Below are 23,274 nucleotides of genomic sequence, written 5' to 3'. Positions count from 1 at the left end.
TCTTCAGAAACCGATATGATATTGTCATATATTACTATATTGTTTAACCTTTCTGTATGCATGGGAATTGAAAACCAAAAAAAAAAATGGTATTAGAAGTAACACAACATGTCAGCCTATCTAGTTATAAAATCTACTGAACAGTTGTTGCATGGACAGTCCTCTTGCTTTCGATTTCTCTGATGATCTTCCCAAGTTGGTCCTGATTCATGTCTTTCTCTAAGAAGGCGTCCATTCCAGCTTTTATGGCATCTTTTGCTTCCGTTGAGCCAGGACTATGACCAGATACAGCTATAATTGGTATATGCACACCATAGTTTCTCTCCACTTTCCTAATCTCTCTGGTTGTTTCATATCCATCCATCACTGGCATCTGTGCACACAAACAAAGATGTTCATTTACATGGCAGTGAACCAATTTTATATATGAAAGGCTTATCAATTAGATTACCTGGCAGTCCATGAATATGTAGTCAAAGGGAAGTACATCTACAGAACCTTGCTCTTGCTGATCTCTTTGTGTAAGCCATTCACTAACTAATCTCACAGCTTCCTTCCCATTGTCGCATTGTCTGACCTCTGACACTCCCATCTTCTTCAGCTTTCTTGTTGCAACAGAAGATGTTATTCGATTGTCATCAACAACCATAACTCTTTTTCCTTTCAAGAGTTCATCACAGCTCGCATTGGATGTTACTCGCTCGTCCTCCGAGTTCCCAACAGGCTTTGGAACAGTACGTACTGACTTGGCCCAAGTCTCCCTCTCTGAAGCTGTTGGTCCCATTATTGTCTTGCCTATTTTTTTGTTAAACCTTAAGCTCTGTTCTTCTTCTTCTTCTACCTCTTGGATCTCACAACTCGTAGTACCCTTTGGTGATGTCGCAACAAGAGTATGTCTCAGCAGCGACTCTCTTGGAACGATTCCTCCAAGCTCAGGCAACATCTTCAGCACTCGGTTAAGACGAGATCCGTGCAAAGGCTTCAGACAACAAACGTCCCCTCTCTCACTTCCACGGCCGGTAGGCTCGTTAAGCCAAACAACTTTACAGACTATGCCATGGTGCAAGCCTCTACGAAACTGCTCAACAATATCACTCATCTCAGGAAACGGTCCAGCGTTTGCATCAATCATCAGAAGAACGAACGCTGAGAAGCTGGCGCTTCTCCTTCGAGGAATCTGACTTCTTGAATCAACACCATCCGTTCCGATCAAAGGCAACTCCCTCGAGCTCGTGCTTGATAACTCGTTTCTCAAACTAGACTCCATGGAGCTCTGTGGCGAAAACCCAAAGAGTCTCTCCAAGGCGTTACTCAGATTCTCCCATTTTTCAACCACAGTGACTTTGATCCCAAGTATCTTTATGCTCTTCTCTGTGACTCTTCTCCGTTCTTCGTCTTTTAAAAGGAGAACCACTCGTGAAGCTTCTTGCTTTGGACTGGAGCTGAGACAGTTGTTGAACCTAGGACTCAGGTGGTGACGTATGTTCATACTACCTCCCGAAGAAGTGTTTATCGTCAAGCCGAGGTTTGGCGTGGATATCACGTAATCTCCTCCTGCTACTGATTCAATGTCCTCCTCTCTCGCGTTCACGTCGGTCTCTGAGGCTGTCATCAACAAAACATTAAACTGGAAACAAGTTCCCTTCTCTCCCATCGCCTTCTCAGTGATTCTTATCTCTCCTCCCATTAACCTCACCAGAGACTGCACAATCCCTAAACCTAGTCCAGTGCCTTGCTGTCCTCGAGCTGTTTCTCTCACCTGAACGTAGTTCTCAAACACTGACTTACGCATCTCCACAGGTATCCCTTTGCCCGTATCGTCCACTTCAAACACAAACTCCATCGTGTTCGCATTGTTTCTTATGGAGTTTGATATCTCATTCTCATAGGCTGATGATGAAGACTGGTCTTTGCTCATGCACAGCATGAGCTTTGAAAACATTGATACGCTTCCTTTGGGTTCTGATGCCAAGACAACGGAGCTCTTGGGCCCTGGCTTCTGGGCCCAGGCCCGGATCGAAATGTGCCCGTCCACTGTGAACTTGACCGCATTGCTCACGAGATTGTTCAGGATTTGCTTGAGCTTGCCGCTGTCTCCTCTCACGTTGGAGGATTTCAAGATTGAGCCGTCGTGAAGATCCAAAACCACGTCAACCTTTTTCTTCATGGCCATAGGGTGGAAGAAGTCTACCACGTCTTCGAGAAGCTTTGCTAGGTTGAACTCTTCTTCCTCTAGAAGCATCTTCCCGCTTTCGATTTTGCTCATGTCCAAGACTGAGTTAAGCAGACCTGTTTCAACAACATGAAACATTAGCCTCGGCCTCCAAAATTTTTTAAAGATTTTTAATCTCCAAAATAAAGAAAAAAATATTTTTTTTTTTTTTTAAAGTTTATAGCCTCCAAAATTTCAGATCCGACAAGATTCAAGAGACTTACCAACGAGATCCTTGGTGCATACATTCATTTGCTGAAGACTAGCATCAACTTCAGAGCCAGGTTTAACTTCTTGACGGCAGAGATCAATCAGACCGGTGATCCCTGCAAGGGAACCTCTAATGTCATGGCTAGCTTGTGCAAAGGCTTGACTCTTGTTCATGCTCTTCCTCTCAGCTTGTTGTGTTGCTTCCATTTGGTTTATCAGCGATGAACGTAGATCCATCTCTCTTCTTGCTGCTCTCACCATGCACACAACAAACCCTAGAGGCCAGAAGAAGGCATAAATAGCCATGAAAATAAGCATATACATAGCCGCATTACTGATGCTTGTTCCTATTCCTTTGTTGGGAGACATGAGCGTGTAACTCTGATTTAACGGAAAAAAAAAAAGAACATTAGAAATGATGAATTAATCTATCTCACAGAAGATGATATAAACATTTACCAGAGGCACCCCAGACACTTCAAGAACTGAGCAGTAAGCTTCGAATTTCGATCCTTTGGTCTCCTTCACCCAACCGGAACTGCAATCTCTGGGGATGAAGGAAGAAGCATTGAGTGAACTTTCATAAACAAGTACTGTTCCGTCCTTAGTCCACATGTAAAGCTCTCCGCCGCGAAGATTCAAACGGTTCAAGTCACTGGTAAAAGATTTAACTGGAAACCCTAACGAAACAACTCCTTTCTTGCTGTCCAAGCTAACCACTGTCTGAAACAGTCTCTCGTTATCTTCTCCTCCCAGACCAGTTCCCACAAAGGAGGTAATGTGATCTCTCTGTGCTGCATGGAACCAATCTGTATTAGTCACATCTAACGGCTGAGATCTCGTTGCATCGCCGTTGAGAAGACCGGTTTTCTGATCAATGGTTTGAGTGTACCAAGTGTAGTCTCCACCAGTTGAATTGGCAAAAACCGCGAAGCTTGTGTTTATTCCCGTGATGTAAGAAAACAAGAGACCGTCTGTACTAATGTACGACACTTGTGAGACTTCAGGGATCGTTGAGTAAGCATGAAACAACACTGGTGCGATCTGAAAAATACAATATCAACAACAATTAACAGTTATGTATATTAATGAAGTTTATATGTAATAACTATATAGTTATAAACAGTAGTAACCAAAATGAACAACCTGTGTTTGAATCTCCGTGAAATGTACATTGTTGTTGTTGGTGATAAAAGAGTCTATCACTCCTGCTAAACTGATTGTAGATGAGTTCGTCTTTGGATAAATGAATCTTCCGATGTTTTCGATTTCAGAAACTAGACCTGACCGAATATCTTCAGTGAGTGAATCGACGTTGTTTCTTATGTTCTTCGTTGCTATGCACCATATCATGATGGGTATGGTTCCGAAAACAACCTAGAATTTGTTTTTTGTTAGTGAACAACCTTTATTCACAAAATATATATGATATATGCATACACATAACAATACAACATTTAGATAATTTTTATAGGTTAACATGCAGTTCTTATATAATGTTTATATATGATATTTCTGTGCGGAATGGATAATATACAATCAAAAACTTCTTTGATATCATCAACACGCCCAGTTTTATATATATATCATTATTGAGTTCGGCTTGTAAAACACATTAAAAGTCTGTCAAACAATGAAGGATAAAAGCAAACAAAGTTGAAGAAATCAGAGTTATAAACCATGTCTGATAAACGCTCACTGAGAACAAAAGAAAAAAGTAAATCCTAAAACCCTAAAGACGCTAAAAAAATAACAAACGAAACAATCAACAACATATTAATTCGTGAAAACCCTAAAAGCACGGCAAAAGCAAAACATAGATTATCATTTTTGCTAATCAAAGATTAAGAACCAAAAAGAAAAAGACAAATAATCGTATGAACTCAAAACACTACTAAGTAACCAAAATTTTATGATAAAAATAATTTGAAGATCCAGAAAAATTACCAGGAGGATGAGGCTGACTAATGGACGAGAAGAAACAAACTTTGTAACTTTCACCATCACTTCTGTAGATTTGAAGATCCACAAAACAAAAACAAGAAAAATCAAACTAATTAATAAGTGTATCTCTTTATCTTTTCGTTACTTTGATTCTCAAGATCCTTTTCTATATATATTTTCTTACAAAATTTTGGCAAAAACAATATATAACTTTCTCATTAAGTATTATTGCCAATAAAGTACCACTCTAAACCGTGTTACAAAGACGTTAAAGTACTCAGTTCTAAAAACCCTAGAAAACTGCTAATCTCTTTCAGTGTCTCCTTCTAGTAGCTACTAATCTTTGTATCTAAAAAGAGGATTTTCACTTGATCTTTTCTTCTGTAATGGATTATTGGATTAAACTCTTAAACAGTTTGATCCTTGATATTTTTTTCAAAAAGTATCTGTCGATTACCATATTTGACAACAAAGAAATATAAAATACTGTAGATTATGTAGATCTCCACCAAATAAATTAAAATCTTATGAAATTCAAGTACGATAACACAATATCACGAACATGTATGAATATATGGTATCTATTGCAAAGGGAGAAAAGGAAGGTTAGCACAAACAAATCATAATAATATATAAAAGCATATCTGATTTGAGAAAGCAATCTCAGGCATTAGCCACTAGGATTTAAGTTTTAACAATATATCTCATGCAATTAAAATACATGTAAATCATTTCACACAAAAATCATTGATTTAAACCTTAGAAAACACAAAAATGGGTATCTTTGTGGCTAATAAAACAATATAACCTTTGTGAAACTGCAATGTGACATTGAGTGAATTGCGAATAGAAGATAAAAGTGCTGACATTCTTTATGATATCCTTATGTATAGAGTTTGATGCATATGCAATTGTTTATACATGTATGTGTTACAGTGTTATGATGAACATATATATATGTAGTAAAATCAAGGAGGCTGACTTTGATTTATGGAAGCCGAAAATTTTCTTTTAGGTTTGACATCACATCTAGTAAATATATGGATTTTTAACGTTAAAACCCTTCAACTAAGTTTCTATATTAAGAAAACATAGTTGAGGGGTTTTACCATTAAAAATAAAAAAAAAATCAAAATTTTATAATATTATCTAAAAATTAGTAACTTAAATTCTCAATCAGAACATTTAAAAAAAAATTGTAAATATATGAGTTTGATGTGTTTTTAACATCAACATTATATATGTATAAATTTAAAATGTAAAAACTGAAAAAATATAATAAAAATTATATAAAGAATTCAGACGCAGTAAGACTTTCTTCCCTAACTTCCGGATCAGACATATTCCAAGAGCATAAAATACTATGGCATACAAGCTTGCACGTGGTGCAAGGAGTTCTCCTTCAGCTATATTATATGTCGATTCAATACTTTTGATTTGGCTTTCTGAATCGCGCGGTCTAGTTACTTAGTTCTCGCTTATGTTGTAAAAAAAATTACTAATTTTTAAATAATATTATAAAATTTTGAATTTTTTTGGTTTTTTAAATTTTTAATGGTAAAACCCCTCAACTATGTTTACTTAATGAAGAAACCCCTAAACTAAATTTTTACCGGTAGTAATGGTAATTATGACCTGTTAGGGTTTAATTCATTAAATAACGTTAGTTTGGGGGTTTTATCATTAAATACTTAGTTTAGGAGTTTTTACCCAAAAAAACTTAGTTGAGGGGTTTTAACGTTAAAAATCCTAAATATAAAGTAAATAACAAAGTTTTGGAATAAAAATAATTGAAATCATTTTTATAAAATAATTCTAAATATTTATAGTAATCATGTTTTTAGTTTAATTTATCATAATTTATGGTGCATAAAATATTTTATATTAAAAATATTATTTGTAAAAATCAATATGTGTCCAATAAAATTACTTATAGACTATTATTAGTCTTTTATTTTGGACAGGTTATAAATTCTAATATCAAAATTTAGTCTAAATTTATGATCTTTTAGAAAAGTTTGAATAAGAACGAATATCTATCAATTATTAAAGACGAACAAGATGATATAGTATCAATAAAATTTATGTCAGTACAAAATAAAAAAAATTGGTATCCATTTTTATTTATTTATAAATACTTAAAAATAGAAATAAATTACATAGCACTTATGATGTTTTAAAAAAATTATTAAACATATTAAAAATTATTCAACGTGTTTGACCAAAAAAAAAAAAGCTTACAACAAAGCTCAAATTAGAGATGGCTATTACCACAAGAGTAGAAGAAGCTACTGAACCCTGCTCAAATTAGAGACAACTCAGACAAGTACCCCTCAAAGATTAGAGATAAGCACATTTACTTGTTTGGCTAGATTTTCACAAGGATGCACATGAAAGAAATTGAAATCAAATTGATATGTCTTCTTTCTGATTTGATTTGTCACTTGTTTTATTGGCACGGTCTGTTGTTTACGAATCAGTAAGATCGAATAGCCGTAATGATAATAAGTAAATTTTAACAAACTGTAAGTATTTTTTAGGTTTGTGATAATATATGCGCATATATTATCACTATGTGGAGGTTTTAATCATTTTAATGCTTTACTAGACTAACCCGCGCACCCGCGCTGGTATTAGTTCTTAAATTTTTATACATTTTAGTTCTTAAATTTTTATACATTGATATTTGTTTTTCATAATTAGTGTTATATACTTTAGATATGTTGTAATATAACTAATTGTATTCAAAAGATCTAGAATGAATCAAGTAATATCGTTATTTTTGGTACAAATATCTGAACCCGTTTCAGATATATTTGTTATTTAAATATTTTTAGGTTTCTATACATCAGTACCGAACTCATCCAGATCCAGAAGAACTCAACTCAAAATCCACACATAAATTTATAATATTTAAGCAGAGCCCAACTTCATAAACAAAAGGATACCCGAAAAGAATAACCCGTACCTAAATGGATAGTCAATGTTCATGCCTAACTGATTTTATAAACTAATAAAATGACTATTTTTATGTGTTTGGCTAAATTATGTGAAATAGAAATATTTTTTTATTTAGTAAAATAATTATATGGAGTGAAAAATTAAGTGACAATAAATGTAATACATTTTTATTATTTTGATTTAAATTATTATTTTATTCACAAAACATGTCTTTGAATTATGTTTTTTTGCTACGTATTTTTCACTGATTGAAACTACTAAACCGAAACAATTAACCATATGCAAAACTCAGTTATTTTACATTTTTGACTTTACAATTGACACAAAATTAATGTTGACTAATTAATAAACAAAAATCTGCACTATTAATTTTATGGAAATATAATTAATGATGTGATGTATTGTTAAGACAATATAGTTAATGAAATTGTTACACTGAGCGAAATATGAAAATATAATTATATTAATAAAATTACTAAAAAACAATATACTTTTTTATATTGCTATTTATGTTTCCAAACAATTCTCATTTATACTGCTATTCATGTTTCCAAACAGTACCAAAAGATACTTCAATTTTAATAATATAGATTATTATTATAGTAATGTAATTAATGATGTGATGTATTGTTAAGGTAATATAATTAATGAAATTGTTACACTGAGTGAAATATGGAAAGATAATTAATGTAATTATATTAATAAAATTATTAAAAGACAATATACTTTTTTATATTGCTATTTATGTTTTCAAACAATTCTCATTTATACTGATATCCATGTTTCCAAACAATACAAAAAATACTTCAGTTTTAATAATATAGATGTATATTCGTCTATGAGTCATCAATAGTGTGTTCCTCCTCGGATACGAACATGTTTAGAGAATGGGGACCGTTAATTACGTTTAATCAAACCTCATTTTATATATCTTGAATTTAAAACCTTTTACAACTCTATACAATGATAAAAAAAAATCAGAGTACTAGTCTATTAAAATATATTCCTGATGTCACTATAATAACAGATAGATTCCAGTGCTTTAAATTTTACTCGAACCATTCTGGCAAAATCTGTGACCACTAACTTTAAACCTAACGTCTCGATCCATGACAGGGCCTGACATATATACGTATAAATACCCTAATTAATTATATGTTCATCCTATTGTGTCTCAAAGTGATTATATATACTTAACTCACAATTTATATATATAATGTATTAATTTGTATACAGGTGAAAATAAATACGGGAGGAAGTCGTTCCTGTAAAATAATCAAGTAATCATTTTATTTTCTTGTTGTTAGATTATATTATTGATATGTTTTTTTATGATGACCCGAGGTCATCCAGACCGTAAAGACCCGATTAATCTCGGATGACAGAGACAAGAGGCGGGTTGTATTAGTGATATTCTTATCGGGAAAATAGAGTTCCCAAGCGCTCCCTTAATCGTATGAATGGAATAATATGCATTTGTCTATAATCGTTTAATATTCTTATATGATTTTTTTGTCAAGTTTTTCTATTAGAAACAAAATTATTTGATATAATTCAAAGGAAAAGGAGCCACAACATGTGTTTTTCCACTTCTGCATTTATTTCTTTATGATGAGCCTGTCTTTTTGTTTTTGCCATCTTCTTGTTTAATGTTCCTCAAGCCCTTCAAGTATATGTGTATAATAACTTGGTTTTTTCAACATTCTTATACAACCATTTTGTAATGATAATTTCTTTTTATGACACTTGCGAAAGATGGACCAGTATTTAAGTAAGGAAAAAACTATTGTAACCCATTGTATTGTAACAAGTATTATAAAAGTAGGATCTCAATTGCAGGAATTTTAGAGAAAAATACACCATTTTATAATATTTTATAATTATAAAGTAGAATGTGTTTTTGTTTTAGTTTATTTATGCTCGTAATAAAGTTATCAAATTCCGGGTTGTAGTTTAATAATAAATTTATATATGCACATAACTTATTTAGTTCCCTTTATTTTCTTAGAATATATTAAAAACATTGGCGACATATAACGATTTATATATGTGTGTGTGTATGGACCCAATCTTATTTTCTTGCAGAACATAATTCGCACCACTTAAATTAAGTCAGACTCTAATGGAATCTTCCGCAATTATTGCGATGGCCACAGCTCCAATCAGACTAAATTCTACTGCTCCCGCTTTCACCTAATTTTCTCAATATTGTGATTGCTGTTTGATTTTCTTCGTTAATTATAAGATTTTAACGACCAGTATGTTTGAATCCAGACACAGTCATATGTCATATATTCGTTCTTCAAAAATACAGTAAACAAAAATGTCATAAGATTTTTACCAAAAAAAAAAATGTCATAAGACGATTACAGGTTAATATTGAATCCCTAAAGATTAATATAGAGTTCAAGATGGTATATATACGTGGAAGCACAAGTCTTGTATAATTAACACAGATGGTAGCTGGTAATGTGTGCTTTATTCGGATTCAAATAACAAAAAACCAGCGGTTTAAAAATCACGATGATGAATGATGATTTAGGTAAATATACAAATTAAGAGAGTTTGGTCTGCCAAATAGGCAATAATGATGTGTGGCTATGCACAACGCTGATCTGTACAAGTACCACTCCTCCAGTTCATTGGTTAACCTATAACATGAAAATGACACGTACCGCCATATTAAGTTATTAACTGGACAATTCTGATATGGCAATGTATTTAATTATTTGATTTGACTTTTATGAATAATTGTCAAAAAAATTTGACTAATTAAACAGAGCCACATAAAAGTTAAAACACAAGAACAGCCATTTTTGAGTGATGTCCGTATCATATTTGCACGCAGAGTACGTGATTCTTTTTTAAGCTTAGAATAAATCGACATACTTTTACTAGTATCAAGTTTAATTATCTCGACATAAATAAAAAGGTATAAAAGTAAATATAAAGTTTGTGAATAGTTGATTAAATAGGAAAGCACGATTCTTGTCTTGCTCCTTACAGCTTGCAAAATAATTAAGAACCTTTTTCGTTAACACAAATCATAATGTTAGATGCTTAGAGCTAGTTTCTAAGTTTACCACTTACCTCTCTAGTAATCGATTTAATTACCGTTTTCCCATGCTTTCATGTGCCCATTAAGTTATTTATCGAGCTCGTTCAGTTTTTTTTAATTACGGTTTAAATTTTAGATCGTACTCTTCTTAGTCTAACCACAATTCCAAAACCTAACAAGCGCATGATGGTTAACAAGTTAGATTTTTAGAATTTAATTTTGCAGATAAACAAAAGCCATTTCACAAAATAAAAATTGAACTTGGCTTTTGATTACTTTTTATATAATTAATTAGTAGGTAAATCATACCGTTTAAACTATATATCTTGTTTGAGCACCCGTAACATGTGTACAAATGTCTATCATCCAAGTAGGGCATGTTGGTTTACCGAAACTATAATCTTAGTCCGGGTATTAATTTAACTTAAGTAAACGCTTGAGACACCTACCCAATCGATAGATCATGAAATAGAATGAGGGTCAGAGGGTGTCCATTGTTTATTAATGTTTATGAAACCCAATGTGTGATATATTCATATATCATTGAACTATATAACATGCAAACTATCATGTATCCACTATCTAAGCATTATAACGTGCCACTATATGTACGCAAATATTCACATGGTCAAGACTTAAACGTCCCATTATCAACATTACATGCTCATTTTTTATTTTTCTAAATAACAAAACAGAGCGAGTTGAATAAATGATAATGACAATAATCGTTATGAGTTCTAAAAGAAATGCAATCATTTCGTTCGTTCAATGTTACAGTAGTATATACTCCCTCTATATAATTTAAGTGGGTCTTTAAAGTTTTTGCACAAAGATTAAAAAATACAAATTTTATGTAGTTTATTCGATTAAATAAAAATTAGCACTAAATAAAATTAGTTCAACCAATAAAAAAATAATATTTTGTAATTGATCTTCTTATATATTAAAACAGAAGTCACAACTTTGATTCATGCGTGATATTTCTAAAAATGAACGTAATAGACCTATTCATAGAAATTCATGTTACATTTAATCTCTAATCTTATCATTTAAATTTTAGGTCTACCATAAATTTTTATTGGGCTATCAATAATTGAATTTAAACAATAGATGATCCATTGGATTTATAGATAGTATAAATTAAATAGATATAATATAATGTTTTAATACTATACCTCCATATGTTAATTATTTAAATATTTGTAGATGTTAAATTTTAAAATTATGCAGATATTTTTTTAAAATAACAAAAATTAGATTATTTAACAATGATTAATCTTTACTACCTTAAACCAATGAAAACAAATTTTAAACTATATAGTTTATTTTAAAAATTAAACAAAAACTAAATGTTTAATTATTTACTCGATAATATAAATCTGTGAAGCAAAAATTTTAATTTTTTAAAAACTTTCTAAATTTGTGAAATGTTACAATATTTTTGAATATGACAATAAAACAATATTTTACTAATATTTATATATATAGTTACGATTTTAATAATGAAATAATAATCCGAAAATATATATATAGAAGAAGATACAAATACATGTGAAAGTTTGAAACAATATATTCGATGAAAAAAATATACCGTAAACTTATTATGTTTTAAAAATTGATAGACACATATATATTATAATATATACGAATTTAGAATTGAAAACAAAATATTTATATAAAAATAAATGAAAACAAAAACCTGCGCGGTTGCGCGGGTCGAGATATAGTAGATAGTAAATGACATTAAATTTTAGGGATAATTTATAAAGTAATATATTAATAGTTTAAATTTTAAAAATTACACCTTTTATTTTATTTTTTGAAGATTACACTTTATTAAATGTGAATTAACATTTTTATCTAGATTAGATCTTTCAATAATTGAAATATAAATTCGAAACTAATAATAATAGTAGTGTTTGTGTTTAAAATAAATATACGTGTTGAAATAAATGTTATTTTACATATTATATTTTAAATTAACAAGGATATTATTACAAATGATTCGTTTTGAATTTATCATGAATTTTCTATAAAAAATTAATTTATTAGCTTTAGATAAACAAGTCACATGTTTTCCTGCAAAATATTCATTCTTGGTAAAAGTCATCTAATTAACTTTTTTTTTCTAACTCAAGAGAACCATAGATAATACAGATGAGAAAGTTACACATTCTAACAAACCTCTAAATGAGAAGATGAATAAACTATTATATTAGAGAAAGAAAAATATTTTTGCAAAAATGAAGGATACTATCTCATGGAGAAGAAGACGAAGACTAGACAACTTCTCGATTGTTTTCCTCTTTTCAAAAAATTAAAAAGTTTACTATATATTAAAAAGAATATTTTGTAGATATTCTAAAGATTTCTTTAAAAAAAATAATCTTGTTGAAATTGTTACTTAAATTTTTTAAATATAAAATAAATCATGATGAAAAATAATTGAAAAATATTCAGAATGGACAATTTAGTAAAATTATATATACAAAAGTGTATTTTTCAAAAAAAATTAGATAATGGTGTAATTTTCAAATTAAAATCTTATTTAAGTTAATTTCTCCAAATTTTCCCTAAATTTTATCTAAAATAATGAAAACATCACTTAATATAAAACAAAATAAAAATCTTGAAACACCATTTATAAAGATACGGAGGGAGTCAAAGGAAAAATCAACGATCATAGAATCATTATATCAAACAAGAATTATGAAAATAAATCGTACTGTAAATTATATATTTTATTTTGGGACAAAATGTAACATATAACAATACTTGTACGACATATGTTTTTTTAAAACAACTAGTAAAACAGTTTGAATTAGTAAGTAACCTAATAGGTTGAACAAAACGGGTTCAACGAGAAGACATTATTTGATTTTTTTTTTTTTGTTCAACAAGAAGACATTATTTGATTACTAATGAAAAATTGGGAGAATGACAGTGTGAAATCTAAAAATATGGCAATGTAGAATAATAGAGAGATTTATTGAAGAGAGAGAGAGAGAGAGAATATGAAAAAGAGAAATGGTGCCAGCTATGAATTTGAAGGATCAAAGCTTTCTTTCTCTTAAGGCTAAAGCTGTCATCTCTTTCTCTCTCTTCCTTATAGTGTTCTATTTCTCTCCACATTCACACACATACACACACTCTCTCTCTATCTCTATCTCTATCTCTCTCAAGTTCTCTGTTCCTTTACAATCACTTCTCTTTACAAATCTTGAGAGGAGAAGAAGAAAAGGATTTTGAGGGGAAACATTAGAAAGCTTATACGCATTGGACTGTTCCTGATGATTTGAATCGCTTGAATCAAATCAAAAGCTTTTTTTCATTTCCAAACAAGAACCAATGGCGGTTTGTTCTAACGTTAATGGCGATAAGAAACACTGGTGGTTCACTCAAAGAAAGGTAATATAATCTCAAACTCCCTCTAAAAGAGAATCACCATCAATATTCAATTCAAAGATTTTGACTGTTTGTTCTGTTATATCTCTTAGCTTGTTGATAAGTACATTAAAGATGCAAAGACTTTAATGGCAAGTGAGGAGCTAAACGACGTCACTTCAGCTGTTCATTTACTCGACGCAGCCTTGTCCATGTCGCCTCGTTTGGAGACGGCGTTAGAGCTTAAGGCTAGATCTCTTCTCTTCCTCCGTCGTTTCAAAGAAGTCGCCGATATGCTTCAAGATTACATTCCCAGTCTTAAGCTGACCGCTAACGAAGAAGAAGCATCACCTCCTTCATCGGAAGGCTCCTCCTCATCCTCCTCCTCACGCGACGGAGTCAAGCTTCTCCCGGACGCATCCTTGCGTGAGTCGTCATTTAAATGCTTCTCTGTTTCTGATTTGACAAAGAAAGTGATGGCAGGGATCTGTAAAAAATGCGACAAAGAAGGGCAATGGAGGTATTATCTCGTAACGTACCGCAGAAAACGCAAACGCTTATTCTTAAAAACGCTTTTATTTATACATTTTAAAAAACTTTGTTTCAGGTACGTTGTGTTGGGGCAAGCTTGTTGCTATCTAGGACTCATGGAGGACGCGATGGTTCTCCTCCAAACCGGGAAACGTCTCGCCTCCGCCGAGTTTCGTCGCCGGAGTATCTGCTGGTCAGACGATAGCTTCACTCTCCTCTCCGAATCCTCATCGACGTCTCCGCCACGCAACCTCACGGAGGGTGAGAACTTCACTCACCTCCTCGCTCACATAAAGCTCCTCCTCCGTCGTCGCGCCGCTGCGATCGCCGCACTCGACGCCGGACTTTACTCTGAATCAATCCGCCACTTCTCGAAGATCGTCGACGGCCGCCGTCCCGCGCCGCAAGGATTCCTCGCCGAATGCTATATGCATCGAGCCACCGCGTATAGATCCGCCGGTCGAATCGCGGAGGCGATCGCCGACTGCAACAAAACGCTAGCTCTCGAGCCGTCGTGCATCCAAGCGCTGGAGACTAGAGCCGCGCTTCTGGAAACGGTGCGGTGCTATCCAGATTCGCTTCACGATCTTGAGCACTTGAAGCTACTGTACAACACGATTCTACGTGATCGGAAGCTTCCAGGTCCGGCGTGGAAACGCCACAACGTGAAATACAGAGAGATCCCTGGGAAGCTTTGCGTGTTGACCACGAAAACTCAGAAGCTGAAGCAGAAGATCGCAAACGGAGAAACTGGAAACGTTGATTATTACGGTTTGATCGGAGTGAGACGCGGCTGTACAAGATCGGAGCTGGATCGAGCTCATCTATTGCTTTGTTTACGATACAAACCTGATCGGGCCTCGTCTTTTATTGATCGGTGTGAGTTCACCGATCAGAACGAAGTTGATTCGGTTAGAGATCGAGCGAAGATGTCTTCGCTGCTTCTCTACCGTTTGATTCAGAAAGGATATGCCGCCGTGAAGGGTATCATAGCCGAGGAGGCAGAGGCGGCCGAGAAGCGGAGAAAGAACGCTGCGGCGGTTCAAGCTCCAGTTCAAACGCCAATGCACAAGGTTGAAGAACAGAAAGCGGTTAAAAAAGCCGTTATGGTTAAGATAACCGAGTTTGCTGAACCGAAAGCATTGGAGAAATCTAAGATAACCGAGAATACTGAACCGAAACCGGTTAATTCCAATGCGTACCAAGGAGTGTTCTGTAGAGATCTCGCTGCGGTCGGGAACCTACTAACCCGGGCTGGTTTCAACCATCCAATTCCGGTTAAATATGAAGCTCTCACGTGCTAAAACCCAACATTGAACCGATTATTATTTTTCTACCAACAAGTCAGCGAATGGAAACGCCGTCGTTTTCTCGTTTCTTGACCACTCGTCTCTGAACAGAAAAGGAAAAATCATTAAGCCGTCAGAAGGAAAAGAATAATAAAATAATAGCATATGGATGATTACATATGAAAACGATGTTTAGGTATTGCAATGAAGGTTGATCCACTGCAGGAAAATTTTGTAACGTTACATATATCTTCAATATTCGTCTCTTTTTTTAAATGTGCATATAAAAGTCACAGAAGCTCAAGTTTTCACACGTAAATTAAATTATATTGAGCCAATGGGCAATTGAATATTTGGTATAGGTAGGGGGTTCACGAGATCTGCCTAGAAATGAGTTGTGAGTCTGACAGAAGTTAGTAATATTCGGATGAACCCTATCTACAAAGTTCGGCTCCTATTCAATGCATTAATGGTATTGGGATGATTAATTTGGCAGACTTAATTACGATTTCCCAAATTAAATTAAATTAATTTTGGAGTATCATATACTACTACATGTATGATAAATTGGTAATGATTATTTTTAGTGAGATGTGTCGTTAGTATTTAATATCAACAATACTTAGCTCTTTTTTTAAAGCTGAGGCACTATGAACGTAAAACTCATCCATCTCCTCAATCGGGATCGAAGCCTTTCAATTTCTTTTACCACACACGTAAACAAATAAACTCGAAAAACCATATCATACCTTTAAAACTCAAAAGAAAAATATGTAGCTTACAAATGTTATTTTATTTCCTAGTTGGTACCAGACCCGGTCCAGGATGGAAGCCCAAAATCATATAGGCGACTGGGTCGTAAGTTTTTATTAAACTTAAATTCTTGTTGGTGAACAGAAAAGTGTACGTGTAGTCTTTGAGAAATTGCACCCTAGCTTTTTTTTTTCCCAAATTAAATTACATTTATAATCGAAATATCAATACTCATATAAAAACTGGTAGAAAAATAAAATAACCCCAAAACCAAGAGTAGGAAGCGGCAACTAGAACCTACACTAAAGTGACTTAAACTCACACACAACATGGTAACTTAAAAAAAACATAAATCTAAACCGACACAGAACTAAATAAACAGTTACCATCTATACGCATGAGAAAAACAAAAAAACTTATTAGACTTTAAAATTGAGGAAAAACCAATGATAAAGAATTACCGCTGCTGCCCATAGCCCGCCACCCGGTAAGATCCACTTCTGCGCCCGAACTTCCTTCTCTTCCTATCTCTTTCTCTCCTATTTTATTTTTTTTGTTTATTTCATCAATTCTCCCTACGATAAATGGAAGCAGTTTGATGACAATAAAAAAATGATAGCAGGTTTAATTAAGGAGTTGAACAAATCAACTGCACTATATTCTCTCCGCATAGGCATAAAAAGCAAGACATGGTAGAGATCAGACTGAGGAGCAAGCTTGGCAGGATGATCGATGCTTGTGGTTCCTAAGGTTTTTCACATGGAGAAAGCTAAAGGCGACAACATAGACAATCGTCCCCAGATGAATAAGCCTGTATGTATAGTTGGTACTCCTCGTATAACAAATCATCACTGATACTCTCAACTTTTTAGAATTGTGTTTATGATTGTAGGGTCTTCATCTATAACAAAGTTTAGTATTGCATAATAGCTAAGTTTTCTTTGTTCTTGGAGACTCTCGAAATAAAACCAACCAATATTGGCTCGACTATATAGTTGTTCGAGCGAACATTAGTTTGGTTTTGGTATTACTACTAAAAAAACTTGCAATTGGGAAAATGAATAGTACTACTATGTACTATGGTCTTTCTCAACACAATACGAAACGGCAAATAAATGGCATGTGGGGAACATGTAGTTAAATGAGCAGTAAATGGGAAACATATTTTTGTTGGTTGTCCTCATACTTTCGTGTAATGTGTTAGATAAGGAAACTTGTAAAATTTAATTCTCTAGTGATTCCATAAGATCCCTACGAATATAATTGGTAGTTCAGTATTTGTACTGCCAAAGGATATGGCCGATGATACCTCTTAATTAGGTTGTTTGCATGTATATGTTAACCAATGTAACTCATTTCACTTGATTAGGACCAAACACAACCGGAGCTAGACATTAGTTTTATATGGGTCATTTATTCATTTATTATAGCTAAAAAGGGAAGTGTAGGATTTGAACTCAAGACATGGGGTCATAAAAGAAAGTTTTACTAATTCACCACAATAATAAGTATGATAACAAGCCTTTAACTTAAATTTTATAGATTTCTTGTGGGTCAGATGACCCCCTCAGTTCAAGGTGGCTCCGCCACTGAACATTTTATCACTTTGTTTTAAGTTTCAACTTTAAAATGACCTCCTTGTACATTTTGCATCGATGCACATAGAAAGCAAACGGGTAATAATTCTACAAGAGTTTTGAGGTTTTTGTCAACGATTTCTCTTACTAACAAACTTTTCTGCCATTCAGGTAAAAAAATGAATATGACAACTTGTAGTCTGGACTAATCAATATACAGTGCGATGTAAGGAAACTTTGTTCTCGTAATTTTGATATGATGTATGCATAGTTGAAATGGTACCGGCTTATCGCTAATGTAAGCTTACACATTTTTACGAACGCACACGTGTTATGTAGTTCGAGCAAAGCGTCAAAGACCAACTGGTCAACCTCAACGGATCAAGATCCGGATATTTATATATTATTCAGAATATGCGATTACTATCTGATCTAGCCCTGGGACGGATCCGGATATCCGGAAAATTTAGGGTATCCGGATTCGGATCCGGATCCGTCGGATCCGTGGATTTAATATCCGGATTCGGATTCGTGGTTTCCGGATATCCGGGTTTCGGATATCCGTTTCGATATTCTATTATCCGCGGATATCCGGATCCGTCAAAATAATTAAAAATAATTTTTTAACAAAAAATATTAATTTTTTAACAAAAAATATTAATTTTTTAACAAAAAATATTAATTTTTTTGACAAAAAATACTAATTTTTTTTAATATAATACATAAATAAATATTTATAAATATATTTATATATGTTTATAATATTGTAAAACTAAAATATAATATTATAAGATTAATTCATGTATAAATATTAATATATCAAATATAAATATTAATAAAATTTAAAAATTTAATGTATTTTAAAAATACGGATCCGGATCCGGATATCCGGACCTAAAAATTACGATATCCGGATCCGGATTCGGTTTGCACGGATCCAAGATTTTACTATCCGGATTCGGATCCGGGCACCCCGGATATCCTATTTTCGGAGCGGATCCGGAGCGGATCTCGGATCGAATCCGGATCTCGGATAATAAGTCCCAGGCCTAATCTGATCTACGTATTCACGTGACCATCAACAACTAAATACATCTCTCAGTTTATGCATACACGTACGTACATACACAAAAAATGGTTAAGAAATCAAAAGAAAACTTTTTAAAAAGAAAAAGCGATGACAATGATCTAGTTAGGCACACACTAGAATTAACGTCTAAAGGAACCACGAAAAGGAAAAGCCATGACAATGATCTAGGCAGGCACACACTATAATTAGCGTCTAAAAGAACCACGACGAGCCTAAACGGACCGATCACGAGTCTCTCGACGGTGAATAAGCCACGACTTCAGTCTCCTTCCACACCGACGTGGCGTTTCCTGTACCATACACGTGTCATCATCTCCATTCCCTTCGGAAGCTCGAGCTCATTAGTCATCTTTTTAATTAATTGTCGATCTTTCGCTATAAATACCAACTCAGTCACTATTCCTTCTATTGTCTGTAACACAGTAACTTCTTGCTTGCATAGACACACACTTCCTCTCTCCCATTTGCTTGACTTTTGTGGTCAGTGAGAGAATCATAAATAGTCACACATTATCAGGATAACCACCGCCGGAGAAGATGGGAAGAGCGCCGTGTTGCGAGAAGGTCGGGATAAAGAGAGGGCGGTGGACAGCGGAGGAAGACCAGATTCTCTCCAGCTACATTCAATCCAATGGTGAAGGCTCTTGGAGATCTCTCCCCAAAAATGCCGGTAATAACATTTAAACATTTTTTTTGTTTTTTTAAATGGTAGACTACAAATACAACAATACCATGTAACACGAACTTCAAACTACGGCACTGAGTTAGAGAGAAGAGAAGTAATCCTGGCTCTTTTCGTAATCTCATGAAATCATGGATTGTTAGTTAGTTTGGTTTAACTATATTTTTAGTGTAAGATGAGAAGTTTGATCTCAACACTAATCTCGTCTCAGTTTCATTTCTGTCTTTGGTTATTGGTCAGTGTCACAGTCACAGTGAGTTGTGAATGTACGTATGCATATAAAGTGCTGCCACGTGTACGCTTAAACAGTTGAATGTACACACTTTATGTATGTGGTGTATACAGACTACTGTTTATTGGGAAATGCAAATAGATGCGTATTTTATATCTTGTCCTTTGTATGTTATTTCATGAATCAGATCAAATCCATATGACTAATTTTGATTTGATATCCAACTCGCTTTAAAAGACAAGATTAATTAATGCAGTTGTTGAGATAATTTGTAGTTGTGTGTGTATATGATATACGAATACAAGGATCAGAATGCTAAAAATCTCGTGTCTTTTAAAGCGAGTACGATAGATGTATTTTAGCATATTTATCTAGACAACAAATACATTAAATAGTTCAAAAATAAACCTGTACTAAAATAAATATCTTAAATGCTTACTTATATTTAAAATCCGACGTGTATTATTACTTTGTTAATTTTTATTTTTTTTGTAAAAAGGATTAAAAAGGTGTGGAAAGAGCTGTAGATTGAGATGGGTAAATTATCTTAGATCTGACCTCAGGCGCGGGAACATAACTCCAGAAGAAGAAGAACTCGTTGTCAAAATGCATTCCACTTTGGGAAACAGGTACAAGTGTCCACTAATTTTCCAATCTATTTTCGGACAATGATTTATATATTCAGAGTATCGTATAATAATCATTGCTATTTGATCAAAAAAAAATCATTGCTTATCGACCAATAAGTAAGGCTTTTAATGTTATTATTATTATTTTTTTTGTTAGAGGATATTCCACTAAAATGCATGTAAATAATACAAGCTATGATTTTCATTCGAATTTAGAAAGACATAGCAGGAGGTAGATGTTTGTGTTTACACTTAAGACTTAATGTTATTCTCTCTTTTAGCTTAACTATCTTTCGTTGATCTAAGTCAGTAGATTACAAAAGTTATTTTCATCAGTTTTTATTAATGAAAGCAGATGAAGAAATCCAACATGGTAGAATAGTAATAACAACAACATAATAAGGCATTAGGCAAGGCTTAGCATGATTTTTTTCCGTTGTGGGTCTCCCTCTCGATGCTTCTACAGCCCTTGGTTGTCAAACCTTTTTCTCTTTTAGTTGAGACATACTAAAAGGACTCTCTAATAAATGTACATTTCACATTATTGCATTAAGCATTAATTCGAATATATATGACATTTTAAATATATTTTTGGGTTATCATGAGAGTATGTATTGATTTCTTCACAAATGACATTTCGTTATGTGATTTCTAAGTTTATGGATATCTTATAGTTGATAACACTTAGTTAATTTAAATAGAAATTTAACATTATTTTTTTTCTTTCAACAACTTTCATTAATACCCGATATAGTTAATGAACAAAGCATCTTTAATAGCAGTTGGAATAAAATTTAATAATAATAATAAAAACTTCTTGGTGCTCTTGGTTTGTTTTTGGCTTGGCAGGTTGGTTAAATTTTCCTTTTACTGCTTTCCTATTACCTGGTAGTTCCAGACGTTTAAAAAAATCTTTTAAACATAGATCCGAGTCACCGTCACTCATTATTGACATTGGTCACATTGCCTGAGTAATTTTTAGTAGTACGATAGATGTATTTTTAGAATCATGGTTTGATCACCCGTCATATCAACGTTTCTGTTTTTTTTTGGTAAAAACCAACGTTTCTGTTGATTCCCATTGGGCCACGAAGTTCCCTTATTCCTCGGAAAGATATTTTTGTTTTGTTTTTAAGGTTGTTCGTAAATATAAAATATTGCTAGTAGAGGATTAATAATAATTGAATCTGATCTAATAATGTAATATTAGGTGGTCACTGATTGCGAGTCATCTACCCGGGAGAACAGACAACGAAATAAAAAATTATTGGAACTCTCATCTCAGCCGTAAACTCCACTACATCAGAAAGTCTCACAACGTCCCCGCCGTAACCATGAACCCTCCTCCGACGTCACAGCGTCTGCCGGAGAAACGGAGGCCAGGGAGAACCAGTAGATCGGCCATGAAACCCAAAACTCACAAACCAAAAACGAGAAAGACTAAGAAAACGTCTGCACAGCCGGAGCCAGACGCCAACGTAGCAATTAACGCGGTGGTGGGAGAAGATGCATTAATGATGGAGTTAAGTGGAGCCGAGGCTGACGTAGGACCACGTGATGACTACTACTATGGAGCGTGTCACGAAGGAGGAGATTGGTGCTATACTAATAATAATAATAATAATAATAATAATAATAATAATAATAATAATAATCTCTTGAGCATTAATGGTGACAATGGAGTTTTGTCCTTTGATGAACATGACATCATTGATCTTTTGTTGGACGAGTCAGATCCAGGCAACGTGTTTACATCGAGTGTTGGTGATGGGGAGTTGAGTCCTTTAGGAGACTCTACGTTAGCCAGAGGGTCATCAGAGACTTCAAACCTAGGTAACCTCGACTGTCTTCAGCCTTGTCGGTCGGTGGAGTCGTTTCTCAACTACGAGCATCAAGTTAACGATGCGTTGACGGATGAGTTTATTGATTGGGAATTTGTTTGGCAAGAAGGTAATAAGAGCAATAAAATTTGCGATGAGAAAGAGGCTTCTGATCCAGTGGTGTCGTGGCTTTTGAACGGTGACGATGAGGCCACGATCGGGCAAAGTAACTGCGAAAAATTTGGGGAACCGTTGGATCATGACGAGGAAAATGCGTTGGTCGCTTGGCTTCTGTCTTGAAGATGTTAATGATTTGTGTTAAGTTTGTAGTCTTTCGTGCAACAACAGTTTGAGTCCACTCCATGTGGTGTCATCTCAACTTGTGCGCGTATGCCTTCTGGTATGCTTATTGCAATAAAACCGGTTTTAAAAGATCAAAATAACAGTGTTACAAAAAAAAAGAAGATCAAAATAACATATCATCGTTTCTAAAGGTAAACCTATATATGAGTAGAACCGTTTAAAGTATATGAACTATTAGAAATTAGGATGCATTTACGAGTTTTCATAACACAAAATTATAAAAGGGAGGGACCAATATAGTATTTTCGAGGGAACGACCCACGCATTAAATTTATTCGGAAGATTTATTCATGAAATACCAGTTGGCAACTTGGCATCTATCTATATTATTATAAAAGAGTGTTTGATTCACTCTCATGAAGCCACATAGGATGCCATGCGGATAAGTCAAGCTTTCTTAGGACGACACCACGTATCCCGCTTCCACAAAACGCATAACTTTATTTATTTTGTAATCTGATGGGCTTATAGTTGTATGCAGCCCGATGGCCATTGTCGCTAGCCCTAATTTTAATGACACATCTCTCCTCTTTGTTCTA

The 23,274-nt window shown here is 33.8% G+C and overlaps 3 protein-coding genes across 3 annotated transcripts; 2 read left to right on the top strand and 1 right to left on the bottom strand.

Moving 5' to 3' along the window:
- Positions 1 to 71: 71 nt before the first annotated feature.
- LOC106404265 (histidine kinase CKI1-like) lies at positions 72 to 5,407 on the bottom strand. Its single transcript, XM_013844996.3, has 6 exons — positions 4,370 to 5,407; positions 3,569 to 3,799; positions 2,882 to 3,466; positions 2,437 to 2,803; positions 452 to 2,289; positions 72 to 373 (listed from the first exon to the last, which is right to left on the bottom strand). Exons 1-6 carry the CDS (start codon positions 4,424 to 4,426, stop codon positions 134 to 136), a joined length of 3,318 nt encoding a protein of 1,105 aa, XP_013700450.2. The 5' UTR covers positions 4,427 to 5,407; the 3' UTR covers positions 72 to 133.
- A 7,914-nt stretch (positions 5,408 to 13,321) lies between these two features.
- Positions 13,322 to 15,865, top strand: LOC106406366. Its single transcript, XM_013847004.2, has 3 exons — positions 13,322 to 13,793; positions 13,883 to 14,289; positions 14,377 to 15,865. Exons 1-3 carry the CDS (start codon positions 13,734 to 13,736, stop codon positions 15,602 to 15,604), a joined length of 1,695 nt encoding a protein of 564 aa, XP_013702458.2. The 5' UTR covers positions 13,322 to 13,733; the 3' UTR covers positions 15,605 to 15,865.
- A 3,362-nt stretch (positions 15,866 to 19,227) lies between these two features.
- LOC106450432 (transcription factor MYB12) lies at positions 19,228 to 22,983 on the top strand. Its single transcript, XM_013892082.3, has 3 exons — positions 19,228 to 19,679; positions 20,423 to 20,552; positions 21,763 to 22,983. Exons 1-3 carry the CDS (start codon positions 19,547 to 19,549, stop codon positions 22,670 to 22,672), a joined length of 1,173 nt encoding a protein of 390 aa, XP_013747536.2. The 5' UTR covers positions 19,228 to 19,546; the 3' UTR covers positions 22,673 to 22,983.
- Positions 22,984 to 23,274: the final 291 nt, after the last annotated feature.

Source organism: Brassica napus, chromosome C4 (genome assembly GCF_020379485.1).
Source record: "Brassica napus cultivar Da-Ae chromosome C4, Da-Ae, whole genome shotgun sequence".
NCBI lineage: Eukaryota > Viridiplantae > Streptophyta > Magnoliopsida > Brassicales > Brassicaceae > Brassica > Brassica napus.
Note: the sequence above shows the minus strand (reverse complement) of the source record. Positions and strands in the feature narration are given on the sequence as shown.

Bases quoted from the DNA above. Each gene is read 5' to 3' on its own strand.
- LOC106406366 (XM_013847004.2), top strand. From the start codon at position 13,734: ATGGCGGTTTGTTCTAACGTTAATGGCGATAAGAAACACTGGTGGTTC. The intron at 13,794-13,882 runs GTAATATAATCT...TATATCTCTTAG, and splicing joins GGTGGTTCACTCAAAGAAAG to CTTGTTGATAAGTACATTAA. The intron at 14,290-14,376 runs GTATTATCTCGT...ACTTTGTTTCAG, and splicing joins GACAAAGAAGGGCAATGGAG to GTACGTTGTGTTGGGGCAAG.
- LOC106450432 (XM_013892082.3), top strand. From the start codon at position 19,547: ATGGGAAGAGCGCCGTGTTGCGAGAAGGTCGGGATAAAGAGAGGGCGG. The intron at 19,680-20,422 runs GTAATAACATTT...TTTTGTAAAAAG, and splicing joins ATCTCTCCCCAAAAATGCCG to GATTAAAAAGGTGTGGAAAG. The intron at 20,553-21,762 runs GTACAAGTGTCC...ATGTAATATTAG, and splicing joins CATTCCACTTTGGGAAACAG to GTGGTCACTGATTGCGAGTC.
- LOC106404265 (XM_013844996.3), bottom strand. From the start codon at position 4,426: ATGGTGAAAGTTACAAAGTTTGTTTCTTCTCGTCCATTAGTCAGCCTC. The intron at 2,804-2,881 runs GTAAATGTTTAT...CCGTTAAATCAG, and splicing joins AAGTGTCTGGGGTGCCTCTG to AGTTACACGCTCATGTCTCC. The intron at 2,290-2,436 runs GTAAGTCTCTTG...TTGTTGAAACAG, and splicing joins ATGCACCAAGGATCTCGTTG to GTCTGCTTAACTCAGTCTTG.